At 36.3% G+C, this 25,449-nt stretch overlaps 2 protein-coding genes and 1 non-coding gene across 4 annotated transcripts in view; 2 read left to right on the top strand and 1 right to left on the bottom strand.

The window, feature by feature from the left end:
- LOC126972003 (uncharacterized) overlaps positions 1-25,449 on the bottom strand; it is a 577,468-nt gene that overhangs the window by 280,111 nt on the left and 271,908 nt on the right. The window lies entirely within an intron of this gene.
- LOC126972001 (dynein axonemal heavy chain 10) overlaps positions 1-25,449 on the top strand; it is a 54,071-nt gene that overhangs the window by 215 nt on the left and 28,407 nt on the right. The window contains exons 2-19 of one of the 2 annotated variants that reach the window (XM_050818523.1): positions 69-227; positions 999-1,093; positions 2,166-2,423; positions 5,554-5,713; positions 7,682-7,780; positions 8,511-8,634; positions 9,181-9,365; positions 11,139-11,231; positions 14,764-14,916; positions 16,739-16,894; positions 17,660-17,866; positions 18,815-19,003; positions 21,410-21,536; positions 21,871-21,971; positions 22,202-22,327; positions 22,753-22,930; positions 23,895-24,025; positions 25,133-25,275. In XM_050818523.1, coding sequence (XP_050674480.1) covers positions 99-227; positions 999-1,093; positions 2,166-2,423; positions 5,554-5,713; positions 7,682-7,780; positions 8,511-8,634; positions 9,181-9,365; positions 11,139-11,231; positions 14,764-14,916; positions 16,739-16,894; positions 17,660-17,866; positions 18,815-19,003; positions 21,410-21,536; positions 21,871-21,971; positions 22,202-22,327; positions 22,753-22,930; positions 23,895-24,025; positions 25,133-25,275 — 2,654 coding nt within the window. In that variant the 5' untranslated portion in view covers positions 69-98. Of the gene's footprint in view, positions 1-68; positions 228-998; positions 1,094-1,964; positions 2,059-2,165; positions 2,424-5,553; positions 5,714-7,681; positions 7,781-8,510; positions 8,635-9,180; positions 9,366-11,138; positions 11,232-14,763; positions 14,917-16,738; positions 16,895-17,659; positions 17,867-18,814; positions 19,004-21,409; positions 21,537-21,870; positions 21,972-22,201; positions 22,328-22,752; positions 22,931-23,894; positions 24,026-25,132; positions 25,276-25,449 lie in introns of those variants that run through there. The other variant, XM_050818524.1, reaches the window with a different exon arrangement.
- Positions 13,883-13,955, top strand: Trnaa-agc (transfer RNA alanine (anticodon AGC)). Its single transcript has one exon. It is a non-coding gene; the product is annotated as a tRNA-Ala (tRNA).

Raw genomic sequence — 25,449 nt, 5'->3', positions numbered from 1 at the left:
CACAAATGTTTGATCTGTATACCGTTTATCTGTTTGAATGTCACATTATTGGAATGTCTTATTTTCAGGTGGACAAAGTAGTGCAGCTATATGAGACCATGATGACGAGACACTGTACTATGTTGGTGGGACCGACAGGTGGCGGTAAGACCGTCATTTTGAACTGTCTGGTCAAGGCACAAACAAACATGGGACTGCCAACGAAGCTGACGGTAGTGAATCCAAAGGTATTGTTTAATATTGATATGACGTTATTCGAAATTATATCTTTACTTACACTATTAAGAGAAAATATGTGTAGTTTTGTAAGTGCTACATACATTGTTATTTCTACGCATTGAAGTACAATATATAACCAGACTTACAATCGCCTATTAAAAGGTCGTCAAAAAGAGAATTTTGTGTTAGCGATTGAAATGTTATTATTAAGCAAAAAAAACGTCAAGTTGGTTATACACTTTTGTTAATTTAATGGGGCACATACCTGAAATACGACACTATTTTTAACTTTGGATATGCTGTTAATTTGACAATTTTTCACTGAACAGTTTATCGTTGCGTGACGTTGTACTCAAAGCGCGGTCGAAACACAACTAAACCAAAGCGTGATTGTGAGTCTTGTTTTTTATTGTACGTCAATTTTTCTAATGAATAATCTAAAAAAAATGCAAACGACACAGTTGTAGAATGCCAGACATCAATATGATTCGGGTGATACCGTAGATGAGCCGTTGCTTGTTTTTTCATGGAGGTGGAGTAGAAACGACCATTCATCCTGATAGTATGTGATCACCGACGTCCGAATTCTCTTGTAAGACCAGATGAATCACAAGAGGTTTGCCGAACTTAGAAAGCGCGAATTCGACAATCAAAAACACATGTTAACACACAGACACCTCAAGCCGTAGCTTGAACGGTTATTGAATTATTATAATTGATTCATTAACAAGAATAATTTATATCTCTGTTCACTTTAAGATCTTGTTGATAATTTTCAGGCATGTTCAGTCATAGAGCTATATGGTATCCTTGATCCGGTGACACGGGACTGGACTGACGGCCTCTACTCGAAGATATTTAGAGAGATGAACAGGTAAGTTTTATTCTAAGTGAATATATATAATTGATGGATGATAAGAAAGAGAAATTTTAAAGTATTTCTTTTTTAAATTTTTGTATTCGAGAAGACTACAACTAAGTACTGTCTCCATCATTGTTTTGGCACCAAATATACAGGTACATCATCCACTCACATATGACGACCAATACGAGTATAGCCCAGTTTAATGACCCTATCTATTAAGCTAGATGTCCCGGGTTCGAATCCCGGTAGGTGCAAACATTTATATGATGAATATGGATGTTTGTATCCGAGTTTAAGTGTGTATATCGTATTAAATATATCATAGCAACCCATAGCACAGGCGATGGCTAATTTGGGGCAAGATAATTTGTGTAAAAGTGTGGCAATATTATTATTATATTAATGAGTACTCGTGATAGAAATTTATAACAGTTACATGCGAATACGACATCTATTTCAACTATTTAAGTGTGTTAAAAAGTATTAAATATAACGAAAACATTCTATTAATTTGTTTACTTAAGTAACATATTATATTTCAAGGCTATTAGAGCGCTTTTTTCGCGGACTTAAACATAATCCTTCCTACATACAAATTTAATATTATTTCGCTTCTATGTTTTAATGGGATACGAAGGACAAAATAACCTAAAGTACCCGTCACGAGAAGCTATAAATTATGTAAACAAACATCTTTTACTAAGTAAACATTTTATACTGCGAGGTAATAATAAATTGACCATATTCAATCGACATGAAATATAGACGGGTTATATGAAAGTAACAACCTATTTAATTTAGTCGGATCATATTTTAACGACGCAAAGCGTTATCGTTTGTGTTTCTTGGTACCGGAACGCGTCATTCGAGTTTCGAATGCGTACGAGTTTGTTTCATTGCTTGCAAATGTTGTGAACTCCTGAACACTTGTTTACAAAATTTATAGCTTCTCATGACGGTTACTTTAGTTGTAGGTAAGTGATGATCGCACCTCTTACTCCCTTGCAGCACCAGAGAAATAACAGGAGAGAAGAATAGAGGCGTTGCCTTCAGATGCCTGATAGAATTGGAATGATTTCAGGCCAACGGACAAAGATGAGCGCCGCTACTCGTTATTCGACGGCGATGTTGACGCCCTCTGGATTGAGAACATGAACTCTGTCATGGACGACAACAAGCTACTGACCCTGGCCAACGGGGAGCGGATAAGGTTGGCGCCCTACTGTGCGCTGTTGTTCGAGGTTGGAGACCTGAACTTTGCGTCGCCAGCCACCGTATCACGAGCTGGCATGGTCTTCGTGGACCCCAAGAATCTTGGCTATCAGCCGTATTGGGATAAGTATGTCTGTCTTTGTAGTTTATCCGATGTTTAATATAATTATTAGCTCTATATAATGATTATATATCCTATTAATAATAATAATATATTAGGTGCAATTATATATAATATGATGAATATGGATGTTTGTTTCCGAGTCATGGATTTATGTATGTTTCAGTAAGTATATTGTAATAAATATATCGTTTTTTTTGTACCTTTGCTTGGGATGAATTTTTTTTTTATTACAGTACATTATATTATAATTGTTACAGAAATTAAAACGTGAACTGACTATGTATTCCACTATGTTTACATGCCTTATGGGTTAGGATAAGAGCACCTATTAATTATAAGCCAACAACATCTCATTATTACCTTATCTTGCAAAAAAGATGATTTGATTTGATTTGATTTGACCTATAGTACAGGCTATGCCTAGTTTGGGGCAAGATAATTTGTGTAAGAGTGTGGAAATATTAGTATTATTATTATTATATATCTATTTATTTTGTCCTCACAATATATCTTAAAACTAAAACAGTAGATACATTACTGTTATATTTTTAACAGCTGGTATTTACGAGGAGCTGTATGTGTGTATTATACTTTTAGTTACTATCAGTGGATTTTCAGTAGAGGTACAGACGTATTTCTGTATCCACTCTTTCAAGATAAGCTTGCATTTAGTGCATAATGTAAAGATATACCTTGAACTTAGCAGAAACAGTGTGAGTAAACTAGTATTAAAAATGATTTTCACAGATTCTATCTTTTAATACAAATGACTCACCATCGCTTTCATTTGGCTATAAAAATAAAATCTTGCCTACTTTATGTCTCACCTATTTACCTATTAATAACGCAGCGTACGCCAAAAGTTACCTACCAAGAGTAAGTACCTACTTGAAGAAAATAAAACCCCATTATTCATAATCCAACGTTAATTAGCCCTTACCGTAACGATATAAGATTTTGAATTTAATTTAAAATTTAGCCAAACACGTGCGTTAACGGATTAATAGTAATTAATTTTATGCAAAAGCAAGCTACACGAATATACGGGTCACCTGGTGTTAAGTGATCACCGCCGTCCACATTCTCTTGCAAGTTGCAACACGTGAATATCATAGGAGCGTTGCTAGCCTTTAAGGAAGGTACCTACCCTCTTTTTTTGGAAGTACCCAATCATATCACACAAGAAAACTCATTAAAAAATATTAAAATAAAACATTATGCAAATTTAGTTCACATTTCGTATTAACTTGTAAAATATTTCTTAAAATTTCATTCTATATGTTGCCAACGTCCATACCACGTTGAATACACCGGTTCTCGTCCGAACCGCGGCTTATGATAATAGTATCACAGGAGTGTTTTAATACCTAATTATCAGCAGTTGCATACAAGGCTTTATCTACACTCATAATAACACACCCAATGTCCTAATTAATAACCATTACATCATCCAAACGAGTGTTGTAATGAAATTCAGTACAACATTACAACACTCGTTTTGATGATGTAATGGTTACTAGGACTGGCTTTTTTAATGTTAGCAGTAAGCTGTTACAGAATCTTTTATAGAGGTTTTAATGCATAGGTGTAGAAAAACATTTTTAAAAACCGGCAACAATGCAAGAGAATATGGGCTGTGGTAATCACTTCAAATCAGGTGACCCGTACGATCGTTTGTCCTCTCTTCCATAAACAAAATAGAGTAGCATCAGTGACTGGTATGCTGATTTTTCCCCATAACCCAACAGTTAAAGTAAACCGCGACTGTAAATCTGAACTTTATATTATGTATGAATGAAAATTAATGATTGCACTAAAAAAATAAAGTTACAACTTTTATTGTTATGGTAGCATAATTATTCGACCTTATCGCTGTTGAGCAATCTCTGCCAGGTAACGTAACGGTGTACGAGATTTTTTTTTTTGAAAATAACTTGACAAGGCAATAATTAAAAAACACAAACTATACATTATTAATGTAGTGGTGGCAAGCAAGACTTACCGTAATATGAAAAGTAGACATGGAGCCATGAATAGTACATTACGCACCTAAGGAGAAAAGTAGGTCATTCTCACCTGCGGAATATAAACTCGGGTGGCAAGTCCTACTTATCTCACGTGGTGCGTGTACGATTTTTTTTCCACCTCGGTGAAGGTCTGTCTTTTAGTCCCTGGTGCGAGGGACAAGAGTGGCCGATTCTCTCCCGACAAGACGAATTTTTTTTTTAAATATTTTTTATAGTCCACCTGATGTCCAGCTGCATCATCTGCCTATTAAAGTGACACATTTCATTTTAGACCTTGGAAATTGGAATGTCTCATAATGCGGCAATATTTTTACTACTGCTAACAGACGCTCCTTCCTGTAGCACGTGGCTATACAACATAGCTCGTGGTGTCGACCTGGAGCCGCGTGATGTTGGCTTTTTTATTGCAGAATATTAGGTTGAAAATAAAATATGAACCCACATTGAACTTTTTATTATTTTAGCTTGATGTTTAGTGTTTAATTTTCAGATATCTTATTTATTTTTTCTATGAGAAAATGTGATACGCCGTGTCTATTAAAATGCAGTGCCGCTCAGGATTATCGATTGTTCCTAAAAAAATTTAGCGGCATCGTAATCGCACCCGCGACTTTGAGACATAAACTGTTAATTCTCGTTAGCCATTCGTAGTCTAATTTCACTAGCCGGGCCCCTACTAAGCGAAACAAAAATGCTTTCACATTACCTACCTACCTAGTACCTACCCACAATGTGATTCTTCAACGGTTGCAACTGAGCATGTGTAGCTATAATCACTTACAATGAATAGCCGATGAACAAAAACCACTATTTTCTTTAGTATCACGTAAAAAGGTCCAGGCATAGATAGATCCGCAACGTGTTTTAGAAATTTGAACACCACACATACATATTGTAAAAAATAACTATTATATGCTTTAAAAATTACAATTTAAAGGTTTAATACGGACGATTATAATTATAAATATTGCCAATTTTCGCAATAATTAAATTCAGTTCAATTTTTTAAAAATGTACACGCGTTAATCACTGTAAACATAATAAAGTAATCAATGTAGATAATTATCAGGTATCTAAAGTACAGTCTAAGTGGTATGACTTCTCAGGTGGGTTCTGGGTCGCAAGAACGAGGAAGAACGCGAGCAGCTGAACGGCCTCTTCGAACATTACGTGCCCGGCGCCATCAACTACATCGTTTTTGGTCTATTCGGTCTGCAGCAACAGACGCCCCTTCGTACTATCGTACCGCAGACGCCGCTGAACTTGGTATGCTTAGGGGGCGTCCATAAATTACGTGAGATGTTTAAGGGGGGAGGGGTCGAGTCAAATCTCATCAAATCTTACGTTGGAGAGAAGGGGGATCTCGGCAAATATCACGTTATTTTTTCTGATTGAAACAAAAAATATATACTATTTAGATCCATTTAATCATATGGACAAGTTGGTTCCAATAGTCTCTCTTGAGACCGTGCATGATTCTCCATGGACTGAATTAGAGTAGATATTCTTTTTTTAATACCAGTAGTTACAATTTAAGTATTCTATTGTAAAAATTATATTACACATAACTCTCAGCAATATTGATGACTAGTCTTAACTAGTCGTAAATAAAAGCACGAAGCATTTTTTTTTTTTTACAATAACAATCCAACGCGTTCACTTAAGAAACCCACATTTTGAAAAATTTCACGAGAAATTGGGGGTTGGGGGATGGGGTTGTATAAAATCTCAAGAAATCTCACCAGGGGAGGAGGGATGGACAGAAAATTCAAAAAAACACCGCACGTTATTTATGGGCGCCCCCTTACTTGTATTAATTTGTGTGGCATTAAAACTGAGGGAAAATACTATCTCCCTATTTTTTGGTCTTTTTATGCATGCAATATACTATATAGGCACCTTTCATACGTTTATTGTACGTCCTGGAAACACCGCACAGAGTAAGTAGTTTATTCTATGTTTGGTTGTTTTGTTGTGAAAAAAGTTCCGCGCTGTGGGGGCGGCGTACACATGCATACGGTGGTTGTGATATAGTACTTGTGTGAGTAGCGATCGTGGCAGTCGGCGTCTATCTGTCGACGGGTCAAATAGCTCTTCGTAACACTCCCCGTGATAAATGCAGTAAGCCCACAAAAAAGTTGCTGCCACATTATAATATGCAGGGTGGTTTTTTGAGAATAACGGTGATGGCCAAGTCGGATACTACGAGACTTAGAGAAAAGTCTTGAAAGGAGTCATGCCCTCGATTTATGAGAAACCAATAACTGCATATTTAGTTTTTTTAAGTTTCTTGGACTTTGACGCAAATCGACCCGAATGATTTTTTTTAATTATACCTTGTATTATTGGACCAATGGACTCTGTTGCTGGAAAGGATCAGTCTTTGCAATGAAATGTATTACTAAAAATGAAAGGAAATAGAAAATTTTACTTTGACTACAATGCATAAGTTTATACGTCTCTCTAATGATCTTAGTTTGGATAAGAAGTGTGTTTTCTTCCGTAGAAAAATAATAAAACAAAAAATTTGGTCGATCGAAATTGGAAATTTTATCGAGCTATTCACCAGTCACACAGTTTTGGTAATTGCCTTACCGGTCGAAGCTGTGCAAGGGTTGTTTGTTCTTTGGTGAATCTAAAGTGATCTACAGAGTCCTCTGCTATTCCTCCAGTCTCATATTGAGATTTGTGAAGGCTTTTCTCTGTTAGGTCACTCAATTTGGCCAATGCCAAATCTCATGTATCATGCTTTTTAAATACCACCGCTCCTCCTTAAGTTGACGTTATCACGAATGCCTTCTACAACCTCAAGGAAGAATGCACTCCTGTCATAATTTTGCGTGCATTATAATTATTCTAAGACAATCCCGTTATATTACGTTATTTCACAAGAATATTTGTGATTTTCTCAGGGACGCTAATTTCTTAAATCAACACTTTACGGGCACCTGTGGTTCTGTTCTCTCATATATTATGCCTATGCAATATTCCGAGTGGTAAAATAACGGGCTTCAATCTTGAATTAATATTGAAATGGTCCACATTATATAGTTTTTGGTAACAAAAATAAGATTGTTTCTAACATTTATGCAAAATTTTATAGCCTTTTAATTCACATTCCTTACACGAGTTATCGTCCAGTGTTTTTTAATATTAACTTTGTCCCTAGCGAACTGTGGCTATTAAGACAATAATATGTGAAGGAGTAATCATGAACTGAATTAATTCGTTCAGGTGATGCAGCTGTGCTACATGATAAGTGGTCTGATGCCGAACAAGGACGATCCCAACGAAGAGGTGGACAGGACTGTGGTGGAGTGTGTCTTCATGGTGGTGAGTCATGATTTTCATTATTTTTGTAGGTATAATTACATTTATTATGTACTATCGACAAAATTGATTCGTGAGTCACATTAACGGCATTTTCCTGACGTCTTAATCAACAAGTAGGTTGAAACTCGCTTGAACACACATTATCTTAGTAATTGTTACCATTCTTTTTTTATAATTTTAAAAGAACTGTCGGCAAAGGGGGTCATGCATCCATTTTAACGATGGCACAGTTCCTGTGGATTGTTGCATCTCCTATACTTTATGTATTGCATCACTTCGTATAAATTGTAATTTCATTCACTTCACATGATGAATATGTATCATTTGATTTAATAAGCAATAAGTTTCTTGCCACTTTTTCTCATTTAATCTCAACCTTTTCTGAAGTTGTGGTAAACAAATAAGCTTTAACTTTTTACATTCATACTTAAGTGTCTCTTTTGACCTAGTTGCTTAAATCAAAAATCTAATTGATTTATGTCTGTCAGTCCATAATGCTGTATTTCGCTTGATCTCCTGAACTGGTGCACGTGGTAAACTTTATAAAATTCAGCACATTTCTATTGTACCCTCAACAGAGAGACACAATATCCTTGCATTTTTACACTGATTTTTTTATTATTAAAATAAGTGACAATATTAATGTTATAACCTCATTTAAAGTTTTTAATTTGTACAATATTTATGGCATTGCAGACTAGTTTGAATGAACATTATGTTTTGATTCCAGTCGATGTACAACAGCCTTGGCGCGGCCATCGTAGACAACGGAAGGTTCGATTTCGACAACTACGTGAAGAAGGTGTGCCCGATGATGCTCGTAGAGGATAACCAGGAGAAGAAGGCCACCACTAGTGCGTATACTCCAAATGCCACACATACAGATATTGAGCTCAAGCGCGTACAACATAACGCGTATGAAATGCCCACAGCGCTGCCGTTTTGTCTGGTGCTGTCTCGAGTGTATGAGGGGCGGTAATCACTTGCGCATGCCATAATAATTTTTAGTGATTATAAACGAATTTCTATTATACTCAATCCCAATATTATACTCTGTATATCCGTATGAGTGCACTCTATTCGAGAGATCTCATATAAGAGCTATTAATATTAATGAATATAAGAGATATTAATTCAGGCGAGGTGTCGCCCTTGAAGTTCATGTGTCACGCGGGGTCACAGAAAATCAGCGTTGCAGCACACTTGTGTTCAACACAAGAGCCACACAAGGAGCCACACATGCTGAGTGGCTCCTTTTTAAACACCACACCTTTTTATATTTGTATATATTTTAAAGTTTCTTCTTTTTGTGATTTGTGTGTGTGTTAAAATAAATGTTTTTTCTTTCTTTCTTTCTTTAATCCAATAGAATTGTTATTATGATTGAGAACGGATTTCAGAGCATTTCCCAATGGCTTTCCCCACGCTCTACGACTATTGCCTGGAGCTGGAGACCAGGACGTGGGAGGCGTGGGAGTGGCTGGTGCCGCAGTACGAGCACGACCGCGGGATGAGGTTCTCATCCATCCTGGTGCCGACCGTGGACACGCTGCGGCTTACGTGGCTCATCAAGATCATGGAGAGTGTGAGTTTTGTTATTCTCATAACTTTGTCTTGTTACTTGTATAACTGTAGTACTTGTATTACGTTATGTAGTATTGAAGCTGCGGAGAGGCTGTTGGTGGAAAATCACTCGAGTTGTACCAGTGCCTAAAGGTAAAGGAGGTGCTGAGGCCAGCGACTATAGACCTGTTGCAGTGCTGAGCACTCCTGCCAAAATAAGTGTAAGTGCTCAGTTGTCCGACGCTCAGCACGGCTTTCGTCCTCGACGGGGACAACTGGGAATTTACTGGAATTCATGACTCACCTCGTGCCTGCAGTAGATACTGGATCACAAGTTGACGTACGTGGCTTACTTCGATTTAAGAAAATCATTCGATACGGTCGACAGCCTATTTTTTTTTCTTTTTGCCATCTATTTACGTGATAGTATGTTGACTGTAACGGATATTATTCAGAGCCCTATGCCACAAACTCAGGTGTCAGTCATGTCCGAACACTTAGACCTGTTATCATGTTCGATAAGTGAAGTCATTAGAGCTGCTTATTTTATAGTTTGTTTTCAATTATTATTATTTTTACACTATCTAGTTAATTCAGTTTTTATTTTACGAAATATATTTTTATACAATAGTATTATGTAATTTTATTTGTTCTTTACTCTGTCGAATTAGGTTTAACCTGTAATGACAGATTAGTAGTGTTATAATATAAATTTTTATGTTTATATATAACTATATATACTTATACTAGCTCACCTGACAGACGCTGTTCTATCAATAGAAAACAAAATGATGTAAGTATTCGGGAATAATGTAGTCTAAAGCCATCGGAAATGTGTAATCAAAGTTAAAATGAAACAAAAATATATTTCTGAATGATTTAATAATATGTAGATGCTAATAATATGATAAGGTTTATCGTATTTGTATAAACAGAATTTACTTTGCCGTCTTATAATTTTGCCAATTTTTAAAGTACTATAATGGATAAAGTATATAAGACCAGACCTATATAAGATACACAATTCCACCATACATTATTTGATTATATCTCAAAGGCAGCGTTTTCGTTGAAGGATTTTTTTTCAACAAATATCGTTAATATATTCAAAAACTTAAAAAAATATTTACTTAAGCTTTCCTCGAGAACCACGCTATCCATTGGTGAAAATAGCATTAAAATCGTGGCGGAGTACTTTGTTTATTATCAACGTCGCAGGACTGTGCACTATCGAAAAACTTATTAAAAAAACAATGGAAACGTATCAAATTTTTGGAAGTCCTTTTTAAAAAACATACATCGTCGCTGAATATTTTATTTGTCGCATTTAACGACCAAAGAATGAAAGGTAAATATGGCGGCGAAGGGCACGTGACGTTCAACCAATCAGAAGGTTGCAAGGGGAAGTTATTGTATTCCCCCCATAAGTAATATGGTAATGGAGAGGGCTATGCTCGGAGTTTCCCTGCGAGATCAGACGACTGACGAGAATGACGAGATCCGTAGGAGAACAAACGTAACCGACATAGCTCGGACGATTGCGAAACTGAAGCGGCAGTAGGCAGGGTACATATCTCGACGGACAGATGGCCGTTGGTACAGTAAAGTCCTCAAATGGCGACCACGTACCAGAACACGCAGTGGTGGAATTCCCCCCCACAAGATGGAACGACAAAATCGCCGGAATAGGTTGGATGAGAGAAGCGCAGGACCGATTGTCATGGTGATCTTTGGGGAAAAGGTCCAGCGCTGGACGTCTTCTGGCTGTAATGATGATAACTTTTATAACATTAAGGTGGAGAGACCGGTGCTGCTGGTGGGAGAGACAGGAACGTCAAAGACAGCCATCATCACAAACTACCTTCATGGACTGCCCGCTGACAAATATGCAAGTATTTTTTTCCACCCTTGCAGCATTTAGGTATTTTGATCATTTTTTTTTTTATGGAATAGGAGGACAAACGAGCATACGGATCACCTGGTGTTAAGTGATCACCGCCGCCCACATTATCTTGCAACACCAGAGGAATCACAAGAGCGTTGCCGGCCTTTAAGGAATGCCGTTAAAGCCGTTTCTTAATATATATTTAAAACACCTCATTATTATTTTTCATCAAAGATAAAGCTGCAGAATACAAGAAGCTGCTCGTGTTATCTTTAACCTAGGTTCTTAGGAATATTGAGAGCAACTTTTAAAGAAACAAGCATCTACCATGATAATGTTATGTATGTTCATAGGCACTTAAGCGATTTTCTAGACTGTGATAATCATAATGTTAACACCAGGAACAAACATAAACTTGTTAATCTTATCTGTTTTCTTATGAAAATAAGGGTCGAGACGAGCAGGACGTTCGGCTGATGGTAATTGATACCCCCTGCCCATTACAATGCAGTGCCGCTCAGGATTCTTGAAATAGCCAAAAAATTCTGAGCGGCACTACAATTGCGTTCGTCACCTTGAGACATAAGATGTCCAGTCTCATTTGCCCAGAAATTTCACTAGCTACGGCGCCCTTCAGACCGAAACACAGTAATTCTTACACATTACTGCGTCACGCCAGAAATAGCGCTGTTGTGGTACCCATGAACGACCGTTTTCAATAACCTATCAATTCTTAGTTTAACTTACTAGAGGTAGACAAATCTGCCCTTATACGCTTACTTACATTTCAATAGCCTATCGACATAAAGCATTGGACTATAACTAAAAGGGGACATAACAATGGATAATAGTTAAGACCTTGTCATTGACAATTGTCGGTGACAGCAATGTACCCGTAACTAGAGATAAGTTAGTGAAAACGGACGTAAGTAAGTCTTTTGTGGGGCGATGTATATGCTCTTTCAACATATATTGACGTTTATGTGTTAAAGGTTACTGTCACATAATGATACCACAGATCGAGAATGAAGCGACCTAAGAATAAAGCGAATTAAGCTAATAAATTTGATTGTATCGAAATTTTACATAAAAATAAGTCCGCTGAGTTTCTTGAGTAAGTGATTTCATATCCTATTTTGATTAAAAATATTTGAATTTGAATTACTCTTCTTGAACTAAGCTTTGCTGTTTATGTCACGCTGACGAGGGCGGTTTATAAATCAGTGCTATAAAGAGGCAACATATTTTAACACATACAGATGTCTTTTGGTATATATTGTCACTATCAATATCCCGCTGTTTCACTCGCGTACATACCGATCTCGTGGTAGCTGTTATGTAGCTCGTGATAGTTAACATAAAAGTTTTATTCCTCTTAGTTATTATTTTATTATTGCATTATTTTCTTAATCTTTTGAATGGAATGTCGGATTTACATAGTTGAAATGTATTTTAACGGTCTTTAATAATATATTATTTGATGGGGTAAGTAATGAATAATATGGTTTGATTGTTGTGGGCACTTTTATCAACTTTTAAAATATAAAAAAGTAGTTATAGTGGCATAACTACAGTAGTTTTGCATATGGTATCGGGGACTTTTTTGTCGATATTTCTACGTTCTATAATATTGTCCATTTTCTTTTGTTTCATCATTAATAGTTTTCGCAATGCACGCAATGACAGATTTTTAATGACAAATTTTTCACACCTTGGGTTATATTATTGCATTTTTATAAGGGATCTCTATTTTATTGAAAATGTAATATAGCCTATGTCACTCAGCGAAGATGCAATGGTGAAAGACTTTTTAAAATCGGTCCAGTAGTTTTTGAGTGGAAACTTTACAAACATACATACAAAAAATACAAATGTTCCCTCTTTATAATATTACTTACTAGCTAATACCTGCGACTTCGTCCGCCTTGAATTGAATGAAATGAAAACTTTGGGCAATTTTTTTTATCTTTTAGGATACTTTTCAAATAATACATATACAAACTGCTCTTTCCACTGCTGGCAGCGCTCTTCTATGATACAATGCATATCCCTTGTCATTGTCGACAGTCTCTTTAATAGTATTTCCCTGTGAACTTTAATCTCTTATTTTATCCCCATGTAGGCCAAGTTTAAGAAATGCTCAAACAAATGCTTATAAATTATTTCTTATCAAGTGCCTAAACACAAAGTTTTATCTTTGATAATGACGTTCCATACAAACTGCTATCCCCTATTTCAACCCCTCCATTTATTTTTTTCCAATAAAAGGTAGCCTATGTTCTTTTTCAAGCTCAAGTTTATCTCAGTACAAAATTTTAACAAAATCGTTTGGTTGGTTAGGGCGTGAAAGCGTAACAAACTTACATTTACATTTATAATATCAGTAGGGCTATTATCATTAATATTTTATTAATTTCACCATTTTCATTTCGTTCTGAACCAATGCACCAACAAATCAACGGGCAGAAGCCTAGTACTGCAATAAATTTTACGTAGGCGTTGTTGTTGATGCGTTTAAAAAGATAAACATTATAAATCACAGCCACCGTGTTAAAAATAATATTTAATATGTACTAAGATTTAGTTATGGGTTCTAAGATGATGGAATTAAAATTGCTTAGTATACACTCAATAATTTTAACCTGGTTGTCACCGGGGGCGTAGCTCAGATGGTAGAGCGCTCGCTTAGCATGCGAGAGGTACCGGGATCGATACCCGGCGCCTCCAAATTATTTTTTTTTCAACATCTTGTTATAATTTTAGTATTTTATTCACTTTATTTTATTTTCGCACATATTTTGTGAATATATTGATATCACTTACATTATACATAATATAATATTAATATTGACACACTTTTTACACAAATTATCTTACCCCAAGTTAAGCATATAATATAGCCTGTGTTATTGGTTACAAGACAATGATATATTTAATACAATATTCTTACTTAAACATACATAAATACATTTAAACATCCATGACTCGGAAACAAACATCCATATTCATCATATAAATGCTTGCACCTACCGGGATTCGAACCCGGGACCTCTAGCTTAGTAGGTAGGATCGCTAACCTCTCGGCTATACAGGTCGTCTATACATATTTTGTTATAAATAATATTGTCCTCTACATTTATTTTGTTCGATAGATATCATCAATATCTTATTTTTAAGTGGGTTTAATTTGAATGTTTTGTGCTGTTGCCTGTGTCTTATATTTTAAATTTAATCTATATTATATCTAAATCTTATATTTTTTTAGCATATCCATTTTTATTTACTAAACTTATGCAATTTACTTACTTGTGTTTACTATGTGTGTTTTCAGCTATTTGTTTTAAAGTTTTTAAAGATTTTGCTTTTATTTATCTCTTGACATTTTATTATATATCTGCGCACCCTCAAATTCTTCATCTCCCACACGTCACTTCGTAATAAGAGGTATACTATGAAACCTACCAGAAATATAACATCTCCATGTTTTAGTAGACCTAATATTTACTTAATGTAAAAATAAATTATTCATTCATAGATAATTCAACAAATGAACTTTTCTTCTCGGACGTCGTCAATGGACGTGCAACGGAACCTGGAGTCGGTGGTGGAGAAGCGCACCAAAGACACCTTCGGACCTCCCGTTGGCAAGAAGATGCTGGTCTTCATTGATGACATGAACATGCCTATTGTAAGATTATGTCATCTTATTTATAGGATTGGAGCAATAACAAGCATTTACTTTTATACTGCAAACATTTTAATTTCGCGTAATTTTAATTATTTACGTGTAAATACAAGCTTAAGCGCGGTTTTCCTGTCACTCGGAAGTTCATCCGCGTCCGGATCTGGTCCGCGTGTAGACCACTCGCATCCTATTATACGCCATGTGTTCCCTATCCTACCACGCGTGCTGCACGCGCGCGAATTTCAGATTGGTTGCAGGTGGGACATTGTCTTGCGTGTGGCCAGAAGCGTTCGGAGTAAACGCATGCGGACTAGCTCCGCACTCGGATGGAAAACAGCGTCACAGGAAAACCGCCCTGAGCATTAATTGTTTTTTGTTTTTTTTTATGGCAATACGGGACGAGACGAGCAGGGCGTTCAACTGATGGTTATTGATACGCCCTGCCCATTACACTGCAATACCGTTCAGGATTCTTGAAAACCCTAAAATCTCTGAGTGGCACTACAATTGCGATCGTCACCTTGAGTCATAAGATGTTAAGTCTCATTACTGCGTCACGGCAGAAATGGCGCTGTTGTGGTACCCATAATGTAGACGACATCCTGTGCAAGGGAGCCCCCAACTGGTAAACTGTTTGGCGATGTTTGTTAATAAAGGCAAGTAAAGGATAGAGAACAAAGTTTATTAAAGGTCACATCAATCTGTGGGCACCGCGCAAGGAAGTTCATTCACTGAAGATTAAATGAAAGGTGCTAGATGGTTTAGTAAAATTGCATTGATTTGTTATCACAATAATATGAGGCACGGCACAATAAAATAAATCATGAAGTATTGGCATTTAAATAATGCCAATACTTCATGATTTATTTTAGAATAAATTACTTTCTAAGGGTCTTTATTAATGAATTCTAAGTAGTTTTTTGAATCTTAATAAGTCAATTTTTTTATTTCTTGGTGTAAGGAAGGTGTGTAAGGAACCCACGCTGGCAACCTAGCAAAGCTTTTTTCACCTTTTTGTGAGGTTCTACCTCCTTGTTGTTTTTCATTGTTAAATTAATGTACTCTGATTAGGAAACAATAATCAGTTGTACTAGGCGGTGGCTAACACCAACATTTCTAGCGGAAAGAAGTCCTCCCAGTACACTGCCAAAACCTTGACAGTGTTATGAACATATTGAGCTTGAAAGAAACAGAAAGGACTACTACTATGCCCGCTGGAACGATCTAGTCTTTTGGACATAGCCTCATTTTTTTTCAATAGAAAGAATTTCCAGTGGGAGGCTTCTTTGCACAGGATGCCGGCTAGAATATGGGTGCTACAACGCTACCTATTTCTGCCGTGAAGCAGTAATGTGTATGCATTATAATTGAGTTTCTGTCTGAAGGGCGCCGTAGCTAGTGAAATGACTGGGCAAATGAGTCTTAGCATCTTATGTCTCAAGGTGACGAGCGCAGTTGTAGTGCTGCTCAGAATGTTTGGGTTTTTCAAGAATACCGATCGTATCGATTAACATCAGCTGAACGTCCTGCTCGTCTCGTCCCTTATTGTCATAAAAAAGAATATTTTGTATACTTGCCAATCAAACTAAAAGTATAATACGGTACAGGCTCCTGTTTGCTTGACTTACATTAAAAATTAATAAATGCCTTAGTAGAGTTCCAACGAATACGTTTTCACACATGTGGTATTTATATGTTAGTAGGTGCCTATTGAACAATGGCTTCATACCTTCGCAATGTAAATCAATGTTGACTTCCCAATTCCCTTTAATTTCTTTACTAAAAACTAATGTAATTCTTATTATTTATGGTATTTTGTCTTCAGGTGGACACGTATGGAACACAGCAACCGATTGCTTTACTCAAGTTGCTGTTTGAAAGGAAAGGCTTCTACGATAGAGGGAAGGACTTAAATTGGAAACACCTGAAAGATATTGGGTTCTTGGCTGCCATGGGGAAAGCTGGTGGTGGGAGAAACGATGTAAGATATTCTTTTCTGTTTGTAAAACTTGAAAATTGCTCAAATAAAATTTGAAAAACAAAATTTTATGAACGATGCGGGATTCGAACCCACGACCTCCGGCGTTCCGTGCCGGTGCTCTAACCAACTGAGCTAACCGTTCGAGTACCGCCTCGTTATAAAATTCTGGTTGCTTTGTTCAACTCGTTTGTATATTAATCCTAGAAGTGAGGGTTATCACTTTAAAAACATAACATATTGTTTGAAAATTCCTGAGAAAATGTAATATTATTATCAGCCCTAGAGAAGGCAGAATGCCGCTCCCATTTCGTTTATGGGCGAGGAGGACAAACGAGTGTATGGGTCACCTGATGTTAAGTGATCACCACCGCCCACATTCTGTTGCAACACCAGAGTAATCACAGGAGCTTTGCCGGCTTATTTGAAAGGTGTACGCGCTTTTATTGAAGATACCTATGTCGTATCGTCCCGGAAATACCGCACAGGAGGCTAAACATGATAAGAAAGTTTCCTTATTTTTTTAATGACAGCAAGGGATGAGATCCGCAGGACGTTCAGCTGATGGTAACTGATACGCTTTGCCCATTACAATGCAGTGCCGCTCAGGACTCTTGTGAAACCCAAAAATTCTGAGTGGTGCTACAATTGCGCTCGTCACCTTGAGACATAACATGTTAAGTCTCATTTGCCCAGTAATTCTCCTCTTAGTCTATAAGAATAATTTATATGAATGATCAAAAATAAATGTTTTGTTAATATTTATAGCTAGCTAGAGCTCTCATCGTAACGTTAATACGGCAGGTGGATCCACGTTTCATATCAATGTTCTCTGTGTACAATCTACAATTCCCGTCGGAGAGCACGTTGCAACGTATCTACATTTCGATATTGCAAGGCCATTTTGCAGCATTCCCCGAAGAAATACAAGAGATTGTCGACAAAATTGTACAAATGACTCTTGATCTGTATAAGGTATGTTCCGAATACATACATCATATTCATGTTGTCCATTGTATCATAATAATAGTATGTAATGTTAAAGTACATAATGATATTTTTTTTATAAAAATAAGGGACGAGACGAGCAGGACGTTCAGTTACTGATACGCCTTGCCCATTACAATGCAGTGCCACTCAGGATACTTGAAAAACCCAAATATTGTGAGCGCCACTACAAATGCGTCGTCACCTTGAGACATAAGATGTTAAGTCTTATTTGCCCAGTAATTTCACTAGCTACGGCGCCCTTCAGACCGAAACACAATAATGTTAACACATTACTGCTTCACGGCAGAAATAGGCGCCGTAGTGGTACCCATAATCTAGCTGGCATCCTACGCAAAGGAACCTTCCACTGGTAAATTGTTATATTATACAAGGATTGTTTTGATTTGTAGGCAATAATCAATTTAGTAATTTTAATCCATTTTTATTTATTTAACTGCCATTTAAATATATATAACCGTTGTTACCATCTATCATAATAAGTATGCAGTCGCAGATACACAAACTGAAAACTTTAATCATAATTTATATATTTTCTATATTTTATTTTATCTTTTAAAGTATTTTCTTTGATTAATCAACGCGAATGCTAAATATTTCAATAAAACACATTTTAAGGGTAAAAATGCGCGTAATTTTAACTGTACAGTCCCCCTCAAAACGTGCTCTGAAAAGGTCAAGAACGTCGGGTCAGCTAAAATAACAAAAAAACTTTTACGCAATAACTAATGTGAAAACACAATTGCACGCGTTTTAATCCCTTAAAAACTGTTTTATTTCAATTCACTGTGATGAAAATTATTTAACAAAGTGTACAAGTCCTACCAGTTCTGCAAATATGGATTCAAACCGTTATATCTGATTAATTTCTCTCTCAGTTAGCCTACTTACTGTTTAATAATCTGGTTTTCTTAGATAATAATAGTGGAGCTGCCACCTACGCCAGCAAAGTTCCACTATATCTTCAATCTTCGTGACCTGTCGCGAATCGCTGCCGGCATGTGCCTCACTCACCCCAATTTCTTTAGCGAGAAGCGGGCCGTGGTCCGGTGCTGGAGAAACGAATTCACCAGGGTTATCTGCGATAGACTCATTAATACTCAGGTTACCATTTTGTATTTATTAGCTTCGGAAGACTTCTTTACTAATTTCAGACGGAGTTGAGTAGGCTGTGTAGCACGGCGAAGATTTTGCCTCATCTAAAAACTAAGTGCCGAAATTTTTTATTTTTTCTGCGGAGAAAAATTTGAGTTAATTTGATTTGTTTATATTATTTTTATGTAAAACAATGAATTATAACTACAAGTCGTAGGAATTCAATCAGACAGCACGTAGGTCGCATAAATTATTAAAATTTTATTTGATAGATTTTCAAGGAATGAATTCAATTATACTTATCTTATTATACCTTTAAACGAGCAATTCTTGTATGTATATAATCTGAATCTCGGAAACGGCTCCAAGGATTTTAACGAAATTTAGTATACAGGTAGTTTCGGGGGCTAGAAATCGATCTAGCTATGTTTCTATTTTAAAAAATGTAGTTTTATCTGTGTTTTAATGAGAAACAGCATCAATAACATTAGAATGCAAAGGTAAATTTCGCCACTATATACGAGACTATAATAGCTCAGATGGGACATTGGGTGATCCGGAAAGCAGAAGACCCCGGTTTGAATCCAGATTTTATTTATTTATTTATTTATTATATACAGACACTTTATCACATAATATTACATTATATTTGGTCCCTACACTAGGCGTAGCCTGTCCTGTAGGCAACCATTTTACATCCTAAGGTTAACGATATGAACCGAAAGGTCAAAAAGTGCACTCTGTATATGTGTGTGTGTACACGTGTGTGTCTCTGGGTGTGTGTGTATGTGTGTGTGTGTGTGTGAGGGTGGGTGTGAGTGAGTGTTAGTATCTGCTTAATCATGTTACAAAGTATTAACATTATATGAATGCTAAGCTATCACTTTAAGAATAGCTTCCATGTCTGCATAAGTGAGTGTGTGTAACCATCTCTGTATTTTAAATTTGACCTGATGGACCGAGCAATTTTTAATAGAACATTTTAAATTTACCTTGTTGTATATATATGTATGTAAGAATGGGCTAAATCTACTTGCAAATGTTGTATTTATTATTGGTGTTGGAATCTTGTACGAACGGCTATCTAGTAGGTTTTTATAATTAGGCAAATTCAAGACCTCCTTATGCATGCTTGTCATAACACGCAAGATAAATATACCTCGGACAGAAAGAAGTTCTAAGTCTTTATATAGTTTATGTGTTGGGTATCTAATAGGTTTTTTAAAAATCACTTTAAGGACAGCTCTCTGTGCTCTTTCTAAGAGTATCATGTGTGAAGTAGCCGCCCCACCCCATACGGTGATACAATAAGATAATACAGATTGACCGATTGCAAAATAAATGGTTTTTAGCAGATTTAAAGATGCCGAAGCGCGTAAGTTCTTAAAAATATAGATCAGCTTGCGGACTCTTTTCGCTGTTGTATTAAGATGTTGCTTAAAGTTTAAGTTTTCGTCCATGACGACTCCTAAGTATTTTATATGAGTAGTTCTACTTATACTATTGCAAGAGCAAGGGCCAGATAGAGCAACAGGACATGTGTGGACTTTAATATCAAAAATGTGGGAAGGGGATGAAGTTTTCGTTTTATGGAAACAGATGTACTGTGTTTTAGTGAGATTTAAAGTGAGAAGATTATTTTGTAGCCAAGTTGCAATATTCCTCATTCCTTGTTCCGCTGTGTGTAGTGCAGTATCCCAGTTTTTCCCGTAAAATAAAAGAGCTGTATCATCGGCATAACAGATGACGTCAGAGCTGGATACTTTAGTTTTGATGTCATTTATATACAAAAGGAATAACGTGGGGCCTAATATACTTCCTTGGGGGACGCCAAAATCTATTGTACTTGGATTGCTTTTCTTATGATCCACTATAACACACTGAGTTCGGCACATTAAATAGCTTTTGAACCAGTTCAGGCAATTACCTCGAATACCTAGGAGCTCAAGTTTTCGTAAAAGTATAGGAATACAGACTGTATCAAAAGCCTTCGCGAGGTCTAAAAATACACCGATACATGCTTGCTGCTTATCTAGTTTGGAAGAAATAATTTTTGTTACTAAGTCTACTGCGTTTTCCGTTGATTTTTTAGTGCGAAACCCGAATTGTCTGTCAGATATTATTTTATGTGCGTCAAGAAAACTTGTCAATCGCTTGTGTACTAGTTTTTCCAAAATTTTTGAGAATGATCCTAATAAAGAAATCGGTCTATAGTTCGTAGGATTCAATTTGTTACCCGACTTATGAATAGATAAATTAGATGTCCTATTAGTTTGTTTTTCTTTGTTCAAGTTTTGTACATTCTTAAAAATCCGAGCAAGGCTCGGTCGTCCAGCTATTAATTATTTAATAGTCATCAATCATCATTCAAAAGTTAAAAAATGTTTGTCTTCATTTTTTTTTATTTTTAACTAGGACAATGATCTTATGATGGGTCACATTCAAGAACACGTCGTAAAGTATTTCCCTGAAGAAGAACCAGTTGTGTTAGAGGAAATCGTGGTGCCTGAAGAAGAAGCAAGAGTTGAAGAGGAGGAAGACGGTAAAATTAATGTTTTGTTTGTGATGTTAAAATTGTAATTTACAGAACTATTTAGAAGCTTATAAAATTAAGGTAAAAATCGTATAAGAATATGTTGAAAAAATCTAAAGAAACCTCTTATATATTATAATATTTCTACTATTTCGCTTTAATTTTAAATATGTCTTATGTTGTTATATCGGCTTTTCTATGCTGTTTTTTTTCTTGTATTCAAGAAGAGACAGAGTAGTAAATAATATTATATTTAATCAGAAATGTTAGTAACAGTGGTATAAGTTATTGTATATTTCAACCTTTTCACAATTTCAGTATCTCAAATATAATTATTTTCTAGAATATGGTGAAATTGTACCAAAAGGAAAGCCACAACCAGCAGAATCTGAACCAGAGCCCGTCGTTGAAGAGGAAGAGGAAGAGGAAGAAAAACAGCTCACTGTAAGTATAACAGCAATTAGGTTCACATAAAAGCCAAAATTAATTTCTTTAAAATTCATAATAATAAATAATAGCGTATCTCTGCTACTAATGACTTTTTGCGTGTAATTTTACAATTAAATATCATCAAATTACGTTAAGTGTACATATATATATTTATAAATTGTATTGGCACCTTTTTAAATTGGATAATTTTCCAAAGATTTCATATTTAATTATTTTATTAATAGCTAGAGGAGTATGTTCTTCGTGATCCATTGCTGTTTGGAGATTATAGAAATGCCTTGGACGAGGAGGAGATTCGATATTACGAAGATCTTTTGGACTATGAGGCTGTATATTTCTTATTCCAAGAGGTAGGTAATATATTTTGGTTAAATCTTAAAATTTCAATTTTTTTATATTATAATCAATTCTATTTTATATTAAAATAATATCATTAGTTTCCTTTCTTGTAAATATTAGTAACAAAACTCGTAGAAGGCTAAACAAAATATGATGTTGGCTCCAATATTATCTGTCCATCCATAACAGTTGTATATTGTGGTGGTAAATATGAGATCGTTATCATTTTCATCATAGTCTCCGGTGTCATCCAGCACACACACTCCGTTATATTAAAAATGCACCACTATTTTGTATAAAAAATTGTGTGTGGCATCGAACAAACAGTACAAATACAGATAGTTCTACTGCTACTGTTGTGAGTAGCCTCTAGCATTTTTTCAAATACAACATGTATATTAACAGCCATCGTTTCATTTATGAGTTGTAATTATAGATTCTAGATGAGTTCAACGAGCGCATCGGCAAGATGTCAGTGGTGCTATTCGAAGATTGTTTGGAGCACTTGACGAGAACCCACAGGATACTGAGGATGGACCGCGGAAATGCCATGATCATCGGTGTTGGGGGTTCGGGCAAGAAATCTATTTGTAGACTCGCTGCTTTTGCTGCAGGTTACTAACTTTTATAATTACTAGAATTGAGACTTCCCTTACGTCGCTTTATTGGTATAAACTGATAAATATGGACAACAGGAAAATGTAGTGACAGTTACAGAGGATAAATGATGATAAAATAGATTGAACAGACTCATTCAAAGAGCAAATGAGAAATCGATCATGTTAAGAATTTATAGATTAACGGCCGTTCCCAATATACTATCTACAGATAGAGATAAATTACTACCTTCTACTGTCAGTAATTAGCTGTCAATAATCGCAAGCTGTACCAATATACCCGATAAGTCATTCTTGTCGCCTTATATTTGGACGCGTGAATTGCAATTTCCATACAAACTTTATATCGCTGGTAAGCTATACGTCGTCCCATTGACAGACGGAGTGCACGGATAAGGTGAGTTACCGTCGATAAGTTTATTGGGACAGAAAAGTCACGATAGTTAAGATTCTTATCTCAAGTAAGAGATAGACTGAATATTGGGAACGGCCGTAAGAGAGTTTTCTTTGATCGATCGATGGAGTGGAAAAGCGAGGGATTTGAGTAAGTTTGGCAGGACGGGGACAATAGATTTCCATATGCATGGATAAGAAGGGATATTTCAAAAAGAGTCAACTTCCACCTAAATGTCCGGCAACGCTTCTGTTAATCCTATGGTGTTGAAAGAGAGTGACAAAAATCACTTCCCATCATGTCAAGTGTACTTTTATTCTCCTCTTTCATAAGAAAATCAAATAAATTTACAAGATTTGACTTAACTTAATTTTAGGGTAGACACCAATAGTATCTATATCTTTATCAAATGCCTCTGTTTTCGTGTTTATACGCTACACTAAAATTAGTCACTGGATTTAATTTGTCATTATAAGTAGGTAGGTTCTAGGTAATCCTAGTACCGGTGGACCTAATATCAGCTCATATTGACGCTGTTTAGTTTTATACTTAAATGTTTTTGGGAAGGTTGTGAAGTCTTCGAAATAACCGTAACGCGAAATTACAACGAGAATACATTCAAAGATGACATGAAGAGATTGTACAACCAGCTGGGAGTTGACGGTAAACCTACTGTCTTCTTGTTTACTGCTGCACAGGTAAATTATATTTCTTATTAATTTACGTTACTTATAAGCGGAAGTATGAGGCTCAATGGAGAGTATCCGTAAGCGCCAAAACAGTAATAACCTTAAGGTTCTAAAAAAATGGTATAAATGATAGCCAACCAACACCAATGCTTATATTATGTTTAATTCTATCAGACTTCATTCCATTATAAGTTGAAAGGCAAATAGTAGTTTCTACATATGAAATCGAAACAGGTCGTCGATTTCGTCGAGATGTCGATTGTCTCCGCGGCAAACCGGGTTTGTTCAAAAATAGTGAGTCGTCTTCACTGGGTAACCAAGGGTAACGCCTGCCATTTCTTAAGAAAGAGGAGGACAAACAATCGTACGGGTCACCTGATTGTAGTTAGTGGTCACCACCTCCCACATTCTCTTGCTACACCAGTGTAATCAAAGGAGCGTTTCCGGCCTTTTAGTAAGGAATACGCGCTTTTTTGGAGTTAACCATGTCATATCGTCCCGGAAACACCGCACACGGAAGCTCATTCCACAGCTTGGTTGTAAGGCCACACATCCAGATGGTAGGGATGATATCTTAATTTATAGCGTGTTGTGCGAAGGTGGAATTCAGTGGCAGGAAACAGGTCAAACAGCCCTTTGGAATACTCACCATGATAAATACAGTAGAAAACACAATGAAGTGACTTCTTTACAAAGCGCCAAGTGATCTAGCTGTTCAAAGTGCACTGGATCCCTGACAATTCATGCAGCTCTGCGATGGACGCCGTCAAATAGTTCGAACTGATACTGGGGTGCGCCAGACCAGTGATGATAGCAATACTCCAAAAGAGTATCAAGTCGATAGAAGACACAAGTTCCTTCCGGCACTGGACCACTATTTCCCGAGAGAGACCTGCAGGACCCAAGTATACGGCATCACCAGTACTGTCATTCGCATAGCAATGCATGTTGGAGGCGTATAACATATCATTTATCATCAAATTTAGGTTATCTCATACAAAGAGCTGGCGGTTAACAATACGTTCGATCATTTTGCAGGCCAGGTAAAGCCATTTTATGTACTCAAATTTTTGCCCTATTTAATACAAATACAAAGTTGATGATAAATGATTTCAGATATTGGAGGAAGGCTTCTTGGAGTTCATCAACAATATTCTGATGATCGGCATGATACCGGCGTTGTTTGGTGATGATGAAAAAGATGCCATCATCAATGCTGTTCGCAACGAAAGCATCGAGGCTGGATTTGGAGTGGCCAAGTATTCAGTTAACTTTGACTCAATATATTAAGAGACATAGAGAAGAGACATATACCCTATACATTAAGAAGATTATTTTCACTGTCTGTATAGTAAAAAATGATTTTTTAGTAGTCGTTAAGGTTAAGAGGAGATAAAACATCAAATTTTTATCAAAAGAAAATATATGATAAG

This window comes from Leptidea sinapis, chromosome 25 (genome assembly GCF_905404315.1).
Source record: "Leptidea sinapis chromosome 25, ilLepSina1.1, whole genome shotgun sequence".
NCBI lineage: Eukaryota > Metazoa > Arthropoda > Insecta > Lepidoptera > Pieridae > Leptidea > Leptidea sinapis.
The sequence above is the reverse complement of the archived record's forward strand: the minus strand, read 5'-3'. Positions and strand labels throughout refer to the sequence as shown.